Source organism: Kryptolebias marmoratus, linkage group LG18 (genome assembly GCF_001649575.2).
Source record: "Kryptolebias marmoratus isolate JLee-2015 linkage group LG18, ASM164957v2, whole genome shotgun sequence".
Lineage (NCBI taxonomy): Eukaryota > Metazoa > Chordata > Actinopteri > Cyprinodontiformes > Rivulidae > Kryptolebias > Kryptolebias marmoratus.
This window is the reverse complement of record NC_051447.1, coordinates 11,765,724-11,787,249: the sequence shown is the minus strand read 5'-3', so window position 1 is coordinate 11,787,249 and position 21,526 is coordinate 11,765,724. Positions and strand designations below refer to the sequence as shown.

Below are 21,526 nucleotides of genomic sequence, written 5' to 3'. Positions count from 1 at the left end.
AGTTTCGGATAACTGCCTTTTACAAAGACACCTTGAGAGGCATTTATAGCTTTCCAAAATTAGCTCCCATAGCAGAACTTAACCCACCAATTGATGCTTGACCAGCAAAGCTACTGTTTTTCTTTCCTCCTTCATCTTTCTTATTGCTATCGTAACAGCATTTTCAACATTTGAGTTGCAAATTGGCCACTTTTCACAGATTTTCTTTGGATAATATTCTAATGTTTGTCTTGCCTGCTTCTTCCAGATTCATTCAAGAGATAGAGATGAACATGGGGCCGGGTCAAGCCAAACAGTGCCAGCTTCGGGGTTTCCTCACCTACTACATTAATGATCTCTTCCTCAACCAGGTTAGTGAACGAACTAAGTGATGTTTTTACATAAATTGTAGAAAACTATTTTGTATTGCAGCGACTGGTGGGATAATTATCACTTCATGCAAATATCCAAAGAAAATTGACAGTTAAACTGTTCTTTCATGGAAGAAAAAACTGGAACAGTAGCTTGATCGCTAGTTGTTTGAAAAACAAAATTTCATGCTTCTTTTTAGCTAAATATTTTCACTCTGAACCATCAGGTGCGAACAGAGATCAAAAAGGAAATTGAGGCTGTGAGTAAAGCTTCTGACCCTTTGAAAATACTTGCCAGTGCCGATACCATGAAGACACTGGGTGTCCAGAGACCTCTACTGCAGGTAAGAAGCATTTGATGTATTTAGAACATTAATACTTCCTTTAGTGTTTATTTCAGTTCATTCTGATACTGGTCCATTAGTCAGATAGCATACTGTATACCAGCTTTCACTACTTTTACAATTTCTTTACCTTATAGAAATCAAACTCAGAAGAGTTTTGTTACATATTTTCATACACGTGCATGCAGACATAATTTGTGAGTTGCTCATATCCTTGCATGATGCTTACAAACACACTGTCTGTTGTTTTGGCACAGTTTTCCTCTCTTAACCTTGTTCAGTGGAGGACAAGTCTCTAGTGTACACTCACCTCTGTGATCTTTGTTCAGTGATGCACAAATACACACACACAAACAAACTTGGGTCTCTTATTGACTCTTCTTTTGGGGTCTGTAAGGTCATAATGTCCACATAAGTATTAGATAGTGCTGAATATATCTTCTTTCAGTTTAGACTTGTTGCTAAGTATTTGTGTGTTACCCGCCAAGCTCAGACCCCCAATCTTCAATCTAAATTCTAAACTTTTCTCTGTATGTATCGACAGGGGAGTAATTAATTTACATGTATTGCAAATGTACACAAATGTGAGAAATCACGTCACACATTAGAGATGAATTAAATTTTGTTTTTTTACTCAATATAAATTGACATAAAAAAGAAAATATACAAATAAAACAATCCATTTTAAAAGAAAAAATCAACTAATTTAACTTGTATTAACTGCAGCACATTTAATCACAGCCTCATGTTGATTTTGGCAACGTTTCCCATTCAAAACAGGCTAATGGCTGGTTGAGGATTACAACAGTGCCAAAGTCAAGATCCAGACAGCTGGCAAGATTTGTCTCAGCTGTCAGATCTTCTCTCTGTTTGTGAAGTACAGTTTTCTATGCCTGTTGTATTTTTAAAAATTGTTTAACACGCATCAATTTGTTTTTACATATTAGTGTGTGGTGTTGTGTGCTTTTGTCCACGCATTTGTCAAGACAGAGTGTCCCAGAGAGGTGGCATGTTGGTTCTCTTGAGTGTTTGTGGAGCAGTGCTTGGATTTTTTTTTGTTTGTCAGTGTGTCTGTGCGAGCGTTTTTGCTGTTTGTTTCTGTCAGAGCCTTCCTGTCGGTTCTCTTGCAAAGCAAGAACAGCGGTGGCAGTTCATTACAGAGAGAAGGGGGACTGTGGGTGTTTGGAGTTCAACGGGGTTTGTTTACGGCTCAAGCCCCTCCTTAACGAGGAGTTCAGCATCTTGCTAATTATGCTGCTGTGGCTAATGAGCCTTTCTGCTGATAGTGGGAAGTGCAATAAAACACTCCTTTTATTTGGGCTTTTTGCCTGTTTTAATTGGGCTTCCATTCATATTAAAGAATTACACTGGCACTTGAGTGTTTTTTAGTACTTTGTCAGGTGTCTACTATCATTGCCATGTTAGTATATTTGCTGCATTTGTGTGTGTGTGTTTTTAATTTCCAATTTGAAAGGCGTCTTTCTTTGACAGCCTTCATCCACAGTTTTACTGTTATAACACTTTTCCTCAGTGTAATTTGTTGTTCACTTAGCTGTCGTAAGAGCTTTTGAGAATTTGGTTAAACCCATTTTTTGCCCCATAAGTGAAAACTAAAACTTGTTGTTTGAAGTAGAGTTAAACAAGCTACTTTGTCAAAAGCATCCACTTGACCAGTTGTTAAATCTGCCCAGCTCTGTGACAACACAAAATTAAAATGATTTTTCTGAGCCGGCTGGTATTTGTGTATTTTTGTGCATGTGGTTTAACTCATGTTGGAACTTAAATCTAAATTTGTTCACTTGTCACTTTACATGGACAACAAAATCCATATGGTCAAAATATAAACGGTTACCTTTAAGCTGAAGACACATAAGTTTGAAAGATTGGTAAGTCTCAGTTGGAGGAAGTTGTTTTGTCTTGCACGCACGCATACTTTGTATGTGCCCCATTAAAGCCTCATGGTACAGTCTATGCCAGGTGTTATCAGAGACAGACACATATGACTGTATAAAACCCATCATGTTTGATAAGCAGGAAAGGGCTCAGTATCGCTACACCACATTAAACTCCTTTACACAGCTCAGCTATGACCGTATACAGAAAACCATAGGGGATAGCATTTTATAGTTGCATCTGCTCTTTGCAACCGCTGAAGCACACATTAATGTGCAATAGTGTAAATCGGAAGAAGGTATTAGCACTGGTGATTTTTATGGTTTTGTAAAATGAAAAAAGGAAATTAAAAAATAAGATATTTATCAAAATGCAATATTTGTATTTGACAGTGGGCTCTAACATTATGCCAGTGGTGTCAAATCCTGGTCCTGGAGGGCCACTATCCTGCATGTTTTAGATGTGTCTCTGCTTTGAATGACTGAGTGAATAATAGGTTTCTGCAGAACTTGAAGACATGCTGAGGAGCAGGGTAATAACTAAAACATGCTGGATAGTGGCCCTCCAGGACCAGGATTGGACACCACTGCACTATGCACAGTGAGACCTGGATGCCCTTGGAGCAGAGGTTTACTTGCTCCTTACATACTTTTTAACTTGACAAATAACAAAAGACCGAAAAACAAACAAAATCTAAAACCTGTTTCTTCCATCTCACATAGGGTCATTAAAATATGCAATTACAGAAAAAGCTTGTAAGGAATGTGCAAATTGTATTTGATTTGTCATAATTGGTTAATGACAAAATTATTGGTGTGAGGTTGTGGCATATAGCAACAATAAAATGATTGTGGGACCAAAACAAACATATAACCCTCTGTCATCATTCTCATGATGTGTTGAAGCAGACTTAAATGGAAATGCACATGGACTTTGAATCACAAATTATTGCTCAAAGTTTCCAATAATAGAATCCCTTTAGGACTAAAGTAGCTTGCCAGTCTTGAATGTGTTGGTGCCAGTTTTTCCACGTCATTTAATGCATTTAAAAACACAGCATAAATATTAGACCACGCCACCATCTGCATTTTCCACACAGAAACATTGGTTTATGACACTAGGAACTCCACATTTTCCTGAAGTAGCTTTTTCCTTACCCATAGGGTGTTAGGGAAATCAAAAGATTGTTCCTTTAATCGGTTGTTAGGAATTTAAGAAATTACTTTCTTTTTACTGACTAAAAGGAAATAAACTTTACTGTTAGAGCTGGTTTGGATGGTTAATCTGGCTGGTAACTGGCTACTTGATCAACATGTCTTATCCCAAGAATAAATACAAATTTACCCCTATTGTGTTCAAATTTAAAATTCCATATTATGAACCATAAAGAAGAGTTTATGCAAAGGAGTTTAACTCTGTCGACGTTGTAAACAAAGTTTTTACTTGTGTAACAATACTATGGATACAGTTCTCTAAAAATGAATAATAATAAAATTACCCTCTGCTGTGGAATATGGTATTACCCATGATAGACCATTGTGAAACTCTCAATCGTGGATCAAATATTTATGAATGCATTTCCATAACATTACCTTTTGGAGTGAACCCTTGTTATTAAATACATTTGTATAAATTATCTGGCCTTTTGTCAGGTATATCTCTACTGCAGAAATGAATAAAGTGACTTTGTGGAAACACTGCTTAAAAGTCAAGGTGAATAGGATGTCTTATGTTTGCTTAAACAGCTTATGAAAAGAAATACATATGCATTTTAGGCCTATGAGTTAATAAGTAGTCGTGATATAGGCGGTGATTTCCCTATCACTCTGTACCAGTGGTGTCAAATACTGCTTTTATATATCATGTTTATATATTGCTACTATTGATATGATTTTAATTATTATAAGCCTGACACAAGCTATATATAATGTCCACTAGGAGCTTGAGATAGGGGTTGGCAAGGGCAGTGTATGGTTCAGTGGGAAACCTTAATGTCCATTCATGTGTTTGTGTGATAGCACAGCCAGGGTTGATAAGTCCCCAGAGGAGCAGTAGCTTTAAAGACAAAAATATACCCTGGCAATGAATGTCTGTCTGGTAAGCTTTCTTTCCATCTTTTGGGCTTTCTTTCTTGCTAGATCCTTTTGTTGCTCTGGATCTTTCATCTGTTGTGACTATAGTTGTTCTCATTTACTTCTTGTTTTTCTTTCATTTTTCTATGGACTAAACTTTCAACTGTGTGATATCACAAAAACACACACACTGTTAACCTAGCGGTTTGATGTTATCTGTCCAGCTTTGTGTTGCCACTGATTGATTCATTTAATTAGAGTTAGATCGAGGGAAAGGAGGCAAGAGGTAAAGAAAGAAGGGGAGTAGAACAGACGAATAAAATGGGATAGGGAGGGTTTGGTCACTCTGTTGGATAGGTTTGGAGATTGGCTCCATTAATCTTAGTAGGACCCCCCACCCCCCACCCCAGTGTCCCTTTTACACTCTCACTTTGTGGCTTGCAAGCATGAACACAATGTGCATGTACAGCCATGCACAAGTGTAATGAGACAACCCCCCCCCCCCCCAAAAAAAACAACAACCAGGTGAGCACATTTCTCTGTCCCTGAAGAAAGCATAGTTGAACCATCTGCTTGCCCAGTTGTATGGTGTGCTGTGTTTCTGTTAGTCAGTGGGTGCAGATGAGTTGTTTGTAAGCTGCTTGTTTACTTCATTAGCCAAGATCACATCAGAGCCATAATTACTGAACACATTGGCCCTCTCTTTCCAGTTAAGCATCATTCAGCTCTGTCCCGAATGTCTCCGTACAATAGCCCCTAACCAGTTCTTTTGCATCTGTGTGTTGACGTGATAATTATACATTTATCATTAGCATGTGCATGTGTTAGCCTGTATTTTGGTGTTTGTAAGCAAACATAACTTGTTCTCAACCCTCATAAAGATTGGTTTTATTCACTCACTGCCAGCTGCAGGAAAGCTTGCTATATTGCAGATATGTTTAGCTGCCAATGGTCTGCTAATGATGTTGACCTTTTAAAACTCATAGTCACATGTAGCTGTGTGAGACAGGAGGGAAGAATCAGGCACGCACGTGTTAATTGTGCATGCACACACACTTCCACTTCCAATGACTGTAATGACACTGACCTTTTTTTATTTGTGATGATCTGTGTTGGCAATGCCTATTTGTGGGGGGCTGATCGCTTCTTGGTTCTTCTTCTTGATTGGCTTCCTGCTGCCCCCATCTAATCACACACACATACACACGTATACACACACACTGTGGAGATGGTGATGGTAGAGCGTTCCTTAATAAGGACACAGTCAACTTCCATTTTCCATCAGCAGACACAGCAATCACAACACAATATACCTGTTAGCTGCATCAGCTGTGCCCTGTGATTGGGACAAAAGTGGAGGTGAAAAGAAGCAGATATACAAGCATGCTGGACCCCCTCTTACCAGAAACAGAGGCCAAAACTAGTCCCACCTTTATGAGAGAATATGTTCACAACTATCTAAATTAAATAAATTGGCTTCTTTTCAAATAACAATATCTGTTTTTTTGTTTGTTTGTTTTTTTGTTTTATTGCTGTTGTTGTTTTTACGACATTTTGGAGCCCAACACTGGATCATCTTGGAATGGACTGTGCCTAGTTTTAGAGCTATTAAATGTTATGAAAGAATGAAGCAGCTTTTTATGAAATACCACTTTTACCTGTTGCACTTTAAAAGAATCTATTCACTGTCCTTTTCCTCCTCTACCATCTCATACAAAGTTGTGTTGTCTGATTCAGCATAGTATTCTTTATACAGGAGATGATTTGATACTGTCTTCTCACCTTAATGGTGTATCCAGTTTATTAAGTGTAACAAAATTCACTTTGCATTTCTGCTAAATGTGCTCAAATTCTGTGAAATTCTGATTTTAATTTTCTTCATAAAGTTTCATTTAGGTTGCGCCTCCTTTCTAATCGCTTAAGGTAGAACCATCCCCTACCACCCACCTTTTTCTGGTTATCTCACACCAAACACATGTAATCCTGAGGCTCACACCCAGCTGCCCCGGGCGTCCAACCTACCTCAGCCAAAGAGATGTTCCTCTTTCCTTTAAATGTGACACAGCTGTGCTTTGTTTGTAGTTTTGATATATTCATGCCAACATGATGGTTACATATTGCGACTATAAATATACAGACACATGCTTCATCTCTGTTTTTAGTGAAAGAGACTGCACTGAAATGAGCAAAGAAAACAGCCCGAGCAGCTACTGCCAAAGGTAGTACAGGTTGACATCATGCAGTGCTACCACAGACAGAGTCTCTGTGTGTTACAAGACATAATCTTTGCTTTCTGAGTGAGTCGGTTAGAGGGAATAGTTGAAATGTCAGCTCTATGACAAACATGCCCTTTGGTCTAAAGGAAAGAAGGTTTGGCTGTGGGTGCCTGATAAAAGTTGCAGCTTGAATTCTGAAAGCAAGTTAGTACTCCGAGTTTGCAGATGACAGTCTTTATGTTGCTGTGAGCATGTTTGTGTACATGTGTGTGTATTTGAGCTAATGTACTATCTACAAATGGGCCTAATGGAGCACAGAAAGGAATACACACCCCCTACAAAATGCATTAACTACATTATAATTTGCCTTTCAGTCTTGTATCAAACTTTTTTCACTCACTCTAACGGCAGATGGCTTGAACCACTGCTTCTGTTGAAAAAAATCATCATGATTGGCAATAAGTGGTAAATAACTATCTATGAGGGTACGAACACTCTACTTACTTCCACTAGAAAGCAATAATACCATACCAGGTGTTGGGGGGGGGAAAACAAAAGGATCATGTGATGATTATTAAAGATGAGATAGGGTCACCTTAGGGGATTTAAATGGCAAATCCGAGCCTTAGGGTGATTCCCAGGATTAGAATATGCAGAAGCTCCATATTTTACCCTGCGTTTGTTTTTGTGCTGGGGCGAAATGAGGGTGTGTATAATATGGAAGCCCATCTGTAATCATTCAAGTGTGATATTGGTCCTCATATCTCAATTAGAATTCTTGCAAAGCTTAATGCAATGTTTGGAGTGAACAAAAAAAATTTGTACTTTTAATAACTCAATTTAGTCCAACCAGCAGCCATGTGCATGCATTAATTTTTATAATATTGTGCTTATTTTGCTATACTCTGACCGTCAGAGCTGATTATTATAGCTTTACTTTCTCAAGCCTGAAATGGATCATTTAATGATGTACAAACATAATAAAATTTTATTTGCTGGAGTTGATATGAAAACGGATAAGAGTAATAATGAGCTTGTGTTGCTAATAGCTGCATGGCTCCACAGTGCAAACATTTAGTTTGACCTAGAGGTTAAACTTCATTCTTTACAAGTGTGAAAAAAAGTCTACAATAAAAAAAATATTTTTCAAGAATTTATACAGACATCCCTTGAAAAGTACAATCGCAAAACATAGTTTTTGTTTTTTCAAAGTTACAACTACTTCAAAGAGGGAGATGATCTTAAGTTGTAACTGATTAAATTATTCTGATTTTACCAGAATCTTCCATTGCTGCTCAAAACTGTTTGTTTTTCAATTGTTCTATTTGACAAAAACAAGACTATACACTCATTAGACCAAATTCCGCAGGCCTTTCAGAACCAAAATAAACTTAAATACAAGCTTGCTTACATATATATATACGTTCAAAGGGGCATATTTTGTGGTTGAGCAAGCACGAGCATGAGGGCCATCCGGAGTGTGTCAGAGGAGTCTTTGGAGAATAGCTCCACACTGACGTTGATGAATGATCTGTCAAGACAATGTCCCACACATGCCCAGCTCCTCTTTACTCAGGAGAGGGACACTATGTGTGTGGGGAGGAAGGGGGGGGACAGAGGTTATCTCTGCGTTTGCTCCCGATGGTGTGTGGGCGTGTGCAGTTGTATGTACACCCTGCTGAGTGTGTATCATTTTAGCAACCCTTGGTCAACCATGGGAACAGCATGGCAGAGGCATTACACGTGTCAGTGGTCTGAGGTCAGGGTGTGAGTGAAATGGCAGAAAGCAAAAGGGTTAAACACTCTGACCTCAGCAAAACCTTAAGGGGCCCCCCACTTTTTTAATGGGAAAAATCCATGATCCGTTTCCGATTCAAACCCTTCTGTTCTTCTCGCAGATAACTCAGAAAACGCATTATAGAAAAACCCATGAAGGTATAATTTTCAAGCAGTTGGTGATCTGCAACTCTAAGTGAGACTGAATAAATAAAATACACTTTGAACCATTCCATTTAGAAGATACCACATTTAGCCAACAGAGTTCAGCAACAGCAAATACATCCCTGCTCGCTCATTGCAGTAACGATCTTCCTGGCATTGTGCTTTTTACTCACTCCACCAAGGAAATAACTACTTTTAACACCAACTCAGTGCTTTCTGCAGTGATGACCATGCATTAACAGATTTTTCCACCGAGGCGCCATTCTTGATGTTTTCTTATTGTCATTAAACTGCTATTGCCACGGCCTTCATTTCACAACAGCAGTTTACCCTTGCAAATTTTGATATCCATTTGCAAAACTCTAAGCTAATTTTCAGTGATGACTATGTGTTTATTAAGTAATGATGTAAAACAGCAAAGGCAAAGTGCAACCAAGCACAGTAAAAAGGTAATAAAATACTGGAAAGTAGAATTAAAGAAGACATATGGGTGTTTTTCACATTATTCCACAGCGTCTTGACCTTTTAAGCTTGAAACATTAGAAGGGGAGAGAAGGAGAGATGGAGAAGGCTTCATGATGACACTCCTGTGTAAAAGTCAAGTAAGATAGAGGAGATGTAGCAAAGTCGCTTTCCCCAGCACTCTTACTCTTTCTGTTGAAGCCCTCCCTTTCTCAATCTGTTCCTTGATTACTTTTTAATGATTGCTGCTGCCTAAGACGAATGGCTGTGTTAAATGAGCAAATTAGACAAGGGAGCTGAGTGCAAGAGCATTTGTTAGAGCAGGAGTAATGGATCGGGTATCCATTGTTTACTCTTCTCCATTCACCAGCCTGGCCTGCTGTTGGACTCTGTAGCCTCAAAACAGACAAAAAGAATGGAGGGCATTCATAAACTTATGTTGCACATGAACTTTCTCTCCACGTTATGAAAAAATAATTGTAATTTATTATTTTTCCATTTCCTTTCACGTGATTTTATTGATTTGACATTTTTCATTATGAGTTCGAAAATGTAAAAATTAGTCAACACATCTTGGAAATAATGTCATGCATTTAATTGCGCATTTGTACAAATTCATCATAATTTAATAATGTCACACAAGTAATGTTTTAATAATACAATTTATTTATGTTTGACACTTACAGAAAATATGTGGTTACTTTTATTGATTTGCTGTAATCATGTTTGCTGCTGTAGTTCAATCTCCCCAGAAAGGTTGTTCCTTGTGAATGCAATGAAGCCAGTTTAATACAAGTTTTGCTAGACTATTTAATCTCTGCAAAATCAAATGCAGCACCCGAAGGCACCCCATTTATATTGTCCACTTATAAAAAGGAGAGTCGTGCACTTCTGCAAATTTTGTCTGAGCAATCTTCTAAACACCTCACAGTCCCACAAGATGAATATTTTGACAGAAGGAAAGCATTGTCAACACTTCATTCAATAAAACCTAATTTACTTATTTTGGTTTGAAGCTTAGATTTTTAATGAACAAATAAAGGTGAAAAAAAACTGAACAGAAACTGTAAGAATGGCAATGTAAAATAGAAATAGTCTGGATTCTAAAATTTGAACTAATAATGACTAAACTATTGAAACATAGCTTCGCTAACATTTTTCACCTCATAAAAATTTGTACACACCAGTGCTCCCCTCTCTACAAAGCTGTGTCCTCCTGCACAGGCGTTGATTGTAAATCAAAGATTGCAGGTTGATGTTGTCTTTGCACAGAGTGGGTTTTTCTCTAGATGCTGGCCACATGAGAAGACACAGCAGGGGAGCTTTTGTCACCACTGGTGCTTGATGTTTATTGTACAATCAAGTGTGTAACCTGGACTCTTTGACAACCATAATGTTGTAAAATTTGCCAAAAGTGGTTCAGCATTGATTTGATGAAATTAGACCATCTCTGGGAAAAAAGAAGGAAAAGAAAAAAAAAGTCATCTTCATGGCAAAATATGCTGCTCAAAAACTCAATGGTTTCTTTACAGGCCCACACCATTCACGCTCCAGTATCATCATGAATGCTGGCTCTTAAACTGTACAGATAAGTCACTCTGCTTTTTAACATGAAGGACAAAGCACATTTTCTGAATCTTGCTTATGTTTTTTTTTTTTGCAAAATTCCCATTTCAGTTTTATTTTTAGATGTTTTAGGAGGTTGTCTGTCTATGTATTTAATGCAGAAATTAAAAACTTGTTGACTGGAAGACACAAATGACAGGCCTTGTCTCTCATGCACAGACTTTTGTAGATTTTTTCAACTATTCAGTCATATTACATGTTAATAATAAAAAGTCATGCTAAATATTTAACCACTCAATATTTTTTTCTGAAAGGCAACTGTATTCTTGTCTTTACTCCTGAAAGGATTCATTTTTATGCTTTTTTTTAGTCATCACGTTGCCACTTTACTGAATTACTTGTGAGTTTTTCTGCCAGGTATTATTTTTACAGTAGCATGAATCAACTTTTTTTGTGTATTTATCGATTAATCTTAAACTTTTTAGAAATGTTCAGGTATCAATTTTCAAAATAAATGTTATTTATTTATTTATTTTTTTAAACATTTTTAAGCCAGTTTTGAGTAATTTAATAAGTCCTCGCTAAGTTGTTATTCACATTTCCTTACACAGCTTCACAAGTTTTTTTGGACAGCTTTGTAGCTGCTGCACTCTATCCAGCTAGCTCTCCTGCAGGGTTTGTGTAACTGTTCCCAGCCTGGCCTGCGGCTGTCGGGAACTCGGGCATGGACACTAAAGGCTGCTCCCTTGGCATAGACAAGACCTTGGTTAGCACTCCATGGTATGGGCAGTGCTATGGATCATTACATCCCTCAGTGGAGCGGCTACATTTTGTGTGTACGTGTGTATTCGCCTGCTTCTGACAGAATAAATGAAGGAGAAACTGAAAGTGAAAAAGAGCAATTAATATCAATTTCACATCAGAAGTTCCTCCATTTTTTGAGTTGTCCAGTTAGTATTTTTTTTAAAAATAAGATATTATGGCCAAAATATTAAAACTGTTTTGTAGCATCACACTTGTTCGTTAGTTCTGTTTCAGATACTTTTGTTATTATATAGCTGTTAATATATTTTTGCTTTATCATGTTAAATGTTCACTCTTTAATAGATTATTGTATGTGTAGCTGCATTTTCTGCTTAATCCTGGTATACATCTTTGAAATAGATCTATTTAGCTGCTTTGTCCACCATTTGTCTACAAGTCATTTTCATTCAAATAAGCTTTGAGAAAATAATATATTTTTCCTTTTGTTTTAAACAGTGAAAGTACAGATCAAATCCACATAAACTGAGTTGTGAGCTGAACAGAAATTGTCTTCTCATGTATAGATATATGGAATTACTGTTCTTCATGGTACAGTTAGTACCACTTTCAGATTGGGTGCCACAAAGCTATCAGCGCACTGACAGAAGGTTATTACCATTATTGGAGATGAAAGCTAGATTGGTTAAGTGTAAGAAACAGGCAGACATTAAGATTCTGCGTTGTAATTTTATATAACAGTTTTTGAACTGCTCAGAGGTGTGTGTTGTGAAAAGTTTGCCCTGTCTGTGTTTGCATGAGTGTGTCTGGGGATATGAAGCTGCTACGCTGTTCCTGGGCCAGCTATTAGTCACGCAGGAGTGGCTAATCTGTAATGGCTGCTGTCGCAGCCCTACGGTGGCTCCTGGTGATGGGTGCATCGTGACGAATACACACACACTCACTTTAAGCTCCAGAAGACACCTGGCACAGAAGTTCAAAACTCACAAATGCTTGCACTCACACTGATTCGCCTACACACAAAGAATCATCCGTTCGTCCAATAGCGTTAAGACTTCTGACAAGATCTCCAGCACTAGTCATCAGTCCAGCCGCAGGTGACGTGGAGAAGTTGGAGACCTTCAATTACTCTGCCATTACGACAGACTAAATCCAGCTTGACAGTAGCCTAAAATCTAGTCCATCTTTTCTTTCTGTCTTACTTTGTTTTTCTGTTTCTTTTTTTAAGTTAAGGTGGACTTTTTAATGTCAACAAACTCACCCAGGAAGCCTTTTTTGTCCTGTCTTTTTTATCTGAACACAGAGCACAGTGGTTGTGGAGAAGTCCATCCAAGATCTCATGAGCCTGATGCATGATCTGAGTGCCTACTCCAACCAGTTCCTTGAGATGGTCTGTGACAAGCTCAATGAATATAAGGAAATCTGCAACACAGCCTATAGGTAAATGGGAAAAAAGACTCAGCCTTTTCTGGTTATTTCAATATTACATATAATGTAAAATATATTTGGTCCTTTTGCTTTTTTGAACACTTATTTGGTTATGAAATGCTGAGAAATGTGCTTCCCTGGGATCAACTAACACTTGGTCAGGTAAAAGGAGGTCTTGAAAATGTGGAGAGATAAAAGAAGGAGTGATGAACTGGATCAGACACGCAAGAGAGAACTGCTGAACTGCTGGGAGCCCATATGGGCTGGGTCACAGGTCACATTCAGTCTCAGGGGCCTCTGAGCGATAAAGACAAGACCAACAGAATATGTCAAAATGCATTTGTGGTTGTTTTTTTGTTGTTGTTGTTTGTGTATGCTCCTTGTATGTTTATTTTCATACAGTGTGTACATTTGAGCAAGAAAGAACCTCACTCAGCCTCACTGATTCTTTTATGTATGTCTGTACTTGTACTGTATGCAAAAGTATTTGCAAAGCACAAAGTATATCTATGATAATAAAGCTTTTCCAAGCATTTAGAAATAAATCTGATGCATACTGGTTCTCTGCCACTGTAAGGTCATATTATAGCTGCAGTGATTTCATGGTTTTTGTCAGTGCAGATGCTTGCATACCACAAGTACTTGTATAAGGCTACCAGTCTATGTTTTTAGAGTATGAAAGCGTTCAGTTTCCTTCTGAACTTTCAAAGTAGTTCTCGCACAGTTGTAACCTATTAGTCACAAAATACAAAAATACTCAAAATGTGAATTTTAAGTGTTATAACTAGTGTGAGATTGTTTGGCTTCATGTCTGTGTCCTCAGGGGTATTGTCCAGTGTGAGGAAAAGTTGACTATCAGTGCTTCCTGGTCTAAGGATGAGGACATCAGTCGTTTGCTCCAGTCTCTCCCTAACTGGGCAAATATGGCCCAACCCAGGCAGGCAAGACAGAAGAGGGAAGATGAAGAGGACTTTACAAGGTACATGCAGAGCACAGTCAGGTGCACATATGTCATATATATTCATATGCATATTAACAGGTTTTTATTAGAAAAAAACTTGATGATTACTCACATACACAGAGTCAGACTTACAGCCACACCTTAGCTGTCAATCACATTATCCCTCCCTCCTGTTTTTAAGTTATTCACATATTATTGTTCCTCTTTTCTGTCTTAAAACTATCCAATAAAAGAAGTACTGATTGCTCTTCAAAAACACCCTTTATCTGAAGGAAGTGGGAAAACGAGTGAAAAACAAAATAAAAACAATATAAGGAGCACAGACGGAGAAGAGCAGGGTTCTGTCTTATCAAAATTGCCTTTGAATGTGCACCCTCTTCAGGGAACACTGAAGCTCATTGAAGCAGAATGGTAAAGTAAAAAAATAAATTTGTTATGTGGCCAAAGAAAGTCAATCTGTTGTCTTTTTCTCCTCTCTCGTGCTTACTTTTTTTAGACACACACATACAGAGGGCACAGAGATAGCAAGAGCGAGGCCATAAGGCTGTTTGATTTGAGAGCCATAGATGTTTTCATCACTGTGAAACGAGGGATTAACTTCTGCACAGCTCTCCATCCAGCGCTTTAATAAAACTATTAATAAGCTGCACATGCCTGTGCGTGAAGCGTTTGTCTTTCTTTTTTTTAACCCATCTGTTGTTCAAAGGATCTCAATTTTTGTGAGCATCCTGGTGACTCTGGAGGCCAGTCCATATGCCTTAAGTTTGTGGCACCATAGTGTTGTAGCTATAGTTGTCTAACTTCATCGTCTAGCCCCATCTGTCTTTCCTATCTTCAAATATCCTTCCACCACCACCAAGTCCTTTTACATAAAATGCATCTTTATTGTTGCCATTTTTCTAAATGTTTTGTTACTTCCTCCCCAACCATTTAAACTAGAAATAACTTCTTCATCTTAAGATAACTGTTTAGACAAATCCTTCTATATTTCCATCATTGTTTGGTTGCCTGCCTGCTCAGCCTGATCTATCGAAGTATCCATCTAGTTATCAAGCCTGTAGCCTTTCTACTTTTCATCCCTGTGCATCACTTTAAAGGTCACAGTGATATTTCAACCCCACATCCCTGAGCTCATGAGAATGAGATTATTCTAAATTTTGTGTGAGTAATATACTTGTATTCCGTTCAACAGTTCATCACATTTGAATTTCCTACAAAACTTTTCTGTTAGTCTCACTTTTTCTGCACACTAGTTGCTTTTTCTGCAACTAGGAAAGCACCATTTCTGGAAAGCAAAACAAAGGAAGCATTTTTTTTTTCACATATGCTTCTCTTACTACTTTTTTTTTTTTGACAAAATCTATTTTTGTTAGCTGCATCTGAGTCATTTTTTTGTAAAAATCAAAATGACGTTGTTCATTCTAACCACATAAGTTCTTCTGTGACTCATCTTCTCCACCTTTCAGAGCTGCTTTTGCTAAGGAGTCTGAGGTGCTGACCGGAAACCTGGGAGACAAATTAATCCCCCAGAACGAGATCCTGCGTGATGTCAGTGACCTGAAAGCTCTGGCCAACCTCCATGAAAGCATGGAATGGCTTGCTGCTCGCCTTAAGGCATTCTTCACCAACCCTCTTCAAGCCTCCAGTGAGTAGAAATACATTCCTCAACAGATGTATGCATGCCATATTCATTACCTTTATATCTAGAGTTTAGTAAAACTTGCACCTATTTGAGCTGGATAAATCTTAAGGTGGTCTTTTATTGATGAATTTAAATAAAGCATTGCATGTGATATTTACGACACAAACACAGACATATGCACTACTTTTACTGCTTACATCCGACACACTATCGCCTACACAGACATCTGTTGCTGTTTACTTCTACTGCAAACTCAGTATTATGTTTTACAAAGAGTTCTGCTTGCTGAATGCTTTGAGAAAGTCAAATTCTGTTTCTGTGTTTCTCATTTGAAAGGAGATTGAAAGGCTTTCATGCTAACAAGAATTAAATTTAAGAAAATCTTGAATTTCCGATACAAGAGATGCAAAAGATTGTGACGACCAACTGTTTGTTGGAGCACAATGGCTCCTTGAAGCTTTTAACATTAGAAAAACACAGGCGCACACTTATGTGACGCCACACTCCTTTTACTAAGACATTTCTAGCAGTCTCTAAGGCCAGTATAAAGTTATTGATCTAAATAAAATGTATCTTGTACAAATTGTCTTTTTTTGTTGTTGTTGGGTTGCAGTCAGGTCTGATAGAGGTTTTTCTTCATCCATATGTGCAAAGCTTCTGCAGCAACACCTCTTACCTGTTCCTCATTAAGTTCTTGTTTGAGTGTATTATCACACACTCATTACCTTCTCCACTGGAGTTGTCAAAGAGCCCTTTACACTCTCATGCACACACACACACTCCTATTATACTTGGTTCTGCTTCTGTTAGAGTGTGTGCATAAAAAATGTCTACTCTAATCAGAACCCTTTCATGCGTTCCCTGCTCAGTCATCACTTTTGTATCATTAATCTCTGTCTTTACCTCCAACATGTAGTATTTGTGTAGATCTCTTGATTACAGCAATGTTTTTATCCTCATTACTACATTAATAGCATATCCCAAAACTTTCATTACGTCAGTAATTTAATCAAACTCCCAGTAATCTGTTTTTGGCACATTTTGTCTTTTTTTTGATGGAATACGCATGATTCAATGTGAAGAAAGTATTTCTTAAGACACGTCCTTTCCTTTTCCACAACAATGAATAACTTGAGAACGATCAGGCTCATTAGCATTCAAGTTTAAATGGTTTGAAGTTGGAAAATGTGCTCAGAAATAGTGATCAGATCAGTGTTGCCACTTGCCTAATAATTGTGCAGGTGGTATAGGCTCATCTGTAATCCTGATCATTCATGCACTCAGCCAATTATACGGCAGAAGTGCGTAAAATCATATATAAAGGTCATTAGATTTAGCTAACATTAACAAATCAGAATGGCTTTCAGATGGATATGAAATATCTTATTGAATGATGTTTCAAAGGGCTTCTGGGTGTTTGAAACTGCTGATAATTATGGTTATTTTATGTATTTACTAATACTATTAAGTATAATTGGTGAAAGAAGCAACAAAAAGAGGAAGAAAACAGGATTTGAGATAACAACTCTTAAACTGTGATGAGCTATACCTTGAAGCAGATGGGCCACTGACCACTCCTGTCAGCGAAGATAAGAAATTCTCTGCAAGGGGCACAGGCTAGTTTGGAAGACAGAAATAATAATAATAATAAAAAAGCCTGTTCTTATAAATCTCAAATTCTTATGAGGCTGCAGATGGTAGGGTCAGAATTTGGCTTTGAAAGCATGAATCTATGGTACCAACCTGCCAACAGTCCAGGCTGTCCATGGTGGTATGAGGGTGAATATTTTCTTGGCACAGTTTTAATGGTTCTGAATACCAATTAATGATTGTTTCATGGCTTTAACTCACCCATTCTGTAATGGCCTATTCAGTGCATGGTAATGTACCATGTCATTATATAAAAATCATTATAAACTATGCCAGATCTGAATTCAGTAGAAAGGGTAGTCTAATAGATCCTTGGTTATTTGCAGGGTGCTACCACATTTATAATGAAGGTCTTACAGAGTATAATTAGTTTCTAATAAAATGTTTGCTAATTGTAAAAAGTAACTAATACCATTTACAACAACAACATAAAAGTTAGGGTGGGAGATAAAATGTATTTTTAGATGCATCATATCGCAGGCATGGATGATTCTGAACTGATTTTCGAATATTAAAAATACATTTTGTTAAAAATAGATTTAATCTGTGCTGTTGAGTCTTTAAGAGACTCAGCAGAGTAAATGCTGTTTATCTCAGTAGTTACCATAGCTTCCTGCAGTAGAAACAGGTTGCATTAAATCTGTTTTCACATCTTTCATTTTTTCTTTGTTAAACCCTGAAGAATATGTCTGAAAATAATAGTTGAAGTTATAACATGACTGTCTTTATTACTGACTTTGAAACATTTGGCAAACATAATGCTAACTGTGTTAGCTTATCTACGGTGTTTTCAGTGTTAAGGAAGCATTTATGCTAATTGTTGGACAGCAGTTTGTAATTAACAGGGTTTTTTGGCATTATGTTATTGTGTACTCTAAAATATAAAAATCAGTGTTTATTTGTATGAAATAAGGCCATTGTCTTTTGAGTTTAAAGATAATTGAAATGCATCGACAATTGTTGGGCATTACAACCCTCTAAATCATAATTGAATCATGAGGGGAAAATGGGACATTGTAAAAACTAAATGATTTCATCAGGTATATTTTCTGGATATGTAAACACTTGAAAATATGTACTTACTTAGATATTAGAAAAGCGTAGTTGTAGACTTTAATAACTTATTTAATATCAGTCTTGAGATGATTAAGCTATTTTAATGGAAAGACCATTTTAATATTTGGACCTAATCATTTAGTTATTCTCTAATCATCAAAACGTTGTTTATTTACAACCTGAAAGGAGTTCTGACAGCATAATCTTCATATCGCAACATTAAAAGTGATTGCTTTTTTTTTACATTTCCATTCAACTTTCAGCTCAGTAGTCAGTGTTACAGTATCTACAGAAACTTGCAGTGTTTACTCCAGGTCCACCCTGAGAGCTGTGGGACTTTATGCACCTTTTTTAAAAGAAATAAAGAAGGCTTCAACCTTTATCAGCAGTTGTCACAACTCTCAGGCTGCAGACTTCTGATTGCTCATTGAACTTGCACTATTTTGCAGTTCCATATCTCAAGTTTTTCTTTTAGGAATGAAATAATTAAATGCAAAATATTCTTATTTGGGTTTGACTTTGTCACCGCAGTATCTCCTTTTAAACACTTTCCTTTCCTCTCCCTCCGACGACAGCTTTCTTCGCCTCTTCACAGATAAGAATTCAATAAAAGTGCGGGACAGGACGTGACATAATTATCATTAATTCCAGAGGGTGGCACTAATGGGAAGGATAGGGCAGCAACTTATCATGCTGGGACAGCCTCCGTATTGTTCATTATTTAGTGTTTGCCGAGCTGATGACGGACTACATGTGTGTGGGCTTAAGTGTGATGCGTGTGTGCATGTGTGTACACAATCGTGCACTGCGCAAGATGGGACGTAGGTACGGCAGGGAAAAAAGTACCCGCCTTATCTCTTCCTCCAACCCCCCCAACACCGCCGCACACCTCACGTCTATTTCTCTCCAAATTGGATTTTATATTACAGAAGCAGTCAGGTATGAACAAGTCATTTTCCTCTCCTCTCCTTGTTTTGCCTTTTTTTCTTTCTTTCATTCCTCCTCCTTACTTTTCTGATTCACTTTTTTCCTTTGTATTTCTTCTTATCGCCATTTCTTTGTTTCATTTTTGTTGTTGTTTCTTCTTCCTTTTGCCTCTGTTTTTTTTTGTTTGTTTGTTTTATTTTACTCAAGTGGTAAGAGTCTAGTAGAATTTGGCTATGACTGTGATATTTGTGAATAACAAAATTATTTCAATTTTTTTTTTTTTTCTCTGTGATAATCACTATAAAGGAGATGCATAAACAAAACAAAATGTCATCCTAGTAAGCCATATTTTGTGCCTATCAGCACTTTCTAAGCTTGTGTGTAAAGGTGCCTTCATGCCGTAGGCCTGGTCACCATTAGGTGGGTGTAGATACAGGCCTCTAATCTAGTCTGCTGGTTTTCCAGGCAATAATCAGGTAATCTCCATGTAGCAAAAGGTGCTTCTCCTCTCAGTGGTGCGGGAATGACTCACCTTCACTATAGTGAGTGCAGGTCTATCCCCTTAAGCTGTACCTTTTTTTTTTCTTTGACTACATTTATCAGTAGAAGTTCATTAAGAAAACATTTATATTCATTCCAGAGGCCTGGAGGACAAGTTAAAGTGTCATTTGATGGTAATTTAGTTATATTTCATCCTTCTGTTCGAAAATTCTAACTTGAAGTTCTGCTTTTTTTAAGTAGAATTAGGTGGTAAGCTGGTTTATTTTTTTATTATTATTTCATGTTTCGTTTTGTTCTTTTCCCCTTTGTGTGTCTGGACAGGAGTTCAGATTTTGGTTGTAGATGTTTATCCCTCACCAGAATCTGCAGAATAATTCTAAACTACTCATCATTTAAAACTTGTACAATATTGTTTATATTTCTTCTTTTTCTGAAGAGGAAGAGCATATCATCCTTTTGCAACAAATCTTGAATCAAACTTTTATCAGCTGTTATTGCCTATGGCCAAAAGGAGAAGGCAGATAATAATATTTTTGTGTTTGTCTGTTAGCAAACTATCTCATGAACCTTTGGATGAAGATGCTTGCAGAAAGTTGTCATTGGATGCTCATCAAGATGGCTGATTCAAGATGGTTGGTGTAGCCAACTGACCTGACAAAACACAAAATTAGCTATAATTCAATCAATGTTACAGATACTGTAAAATTGACTAAATTTGATGTGGTAGCAACTGAGATGCATTCATTCAAAGTTGCTGTACCTGTAATTTAGTTTTGGTCCTATTGTTTTCTTAATTTTTCTCAAGGTATTGCTTGTGCATTTCATGTCAAACAGGGCAAGGAGTGTAAGATTAGGTGTGTTAACATGAGCTGTCCCTTTCTGTCTCCACCTGCATGCTGTATGGCTGTGTGATCATTCTATTACTGATTTTATCCCTTAATGTCTTCCAGCTTCATCCTCTACAGATGGCAAGCAACAGACGCTTCCTTCAGACGAAACTCAAAAATAATTGGATAAACATAGTGCACATACACTCATATGCCCACACATGGGTTCATAAATAGATACAGAATATGAACATGTATATCCTCACATTTAATCATGTACACACAAAAGCCGTATAACCAAAAGATTGTTGAATTTTTTTTTTTTTTTTTTTGTAATATAGAAAAAGAAATGCAGCAAAAAACGCAAAAAAGAGCAAGAAAGTTGTCAGTCAGGACCAATGAGTCGTCTCCCTTTGCTCGTCTGTCCCAGACTCTAATGGCGCCCCCCCATGCTGCGACGCTTCCCTCGCATCATCAAAGCAGCACAGGCTTGAAACGGCAGGAATTGGAGTGTGTGTTTTTTATGGGTGTGTGTGTGTCTGTGTGTGTGCGCTTCGTGGATACCCCCTAGAGAGACCTCCAGCTGTGTGTGCCACAGTAATCCCTTTTTTTTTTCTGTCAGAGTGACTGATTGTAATGCACATGAGAGGAAACAAGCCTTCGAGTCACTTTCATGCATATGCCCATGTGCATATACACTGACACTTCATGGGGAAAAAACACCTCCAGGGGCAAAGCATGGTCGACGTGTCCTCTCTTGCAGATACAACCACAAGCTAACAGAGGGAAAGAGACACATAAACCTATATGTAAAACTGTTTTTTAAATTCTTATTTGTCTTAATTAGCGATATTTCATCTCAAAATGACAATTGTGTGCCTAATTATGGCAGCAAACACTTACTGATGATATTGTGACCTATTCTTTT

General features: G+C 37.5%; 1 protein-coding gene across 1 annotated transcript in view; it reads left to right on the top strand.

Annotated features, from left to right (window-relative positions):
* The window catches only part of exoc4 (exocyst complex component 4), a 109,766-nt gene that overhangs the window by 69,720 nt on the left and 18,520 nt on the right, over positions 1 to 21,526 (top strand). The window contains exons 12-16 of the mRNA XM_017414901.2: positions 248 to 350; positions 578 to 694; positions 12,910 to 13,046; positions 13,858 to 14,013; positions 15,462 to 15,640. Coding sequence (XP_017270390.1) covers positions 248 to 350; positions 578 to 694; positions 12,910 to 13,046; positions 13,858 to 14,013; positions 15,462 to 15,640 — 692 coding nt within the window. The remainder of the gene's footprint in view (positions 1 to 247; positions 351 to 577; positions 695 to 12,909; positions 13,047 to 13,857; positions 14,014 to 15,461; positions 15,641 to 21,526) is intronic.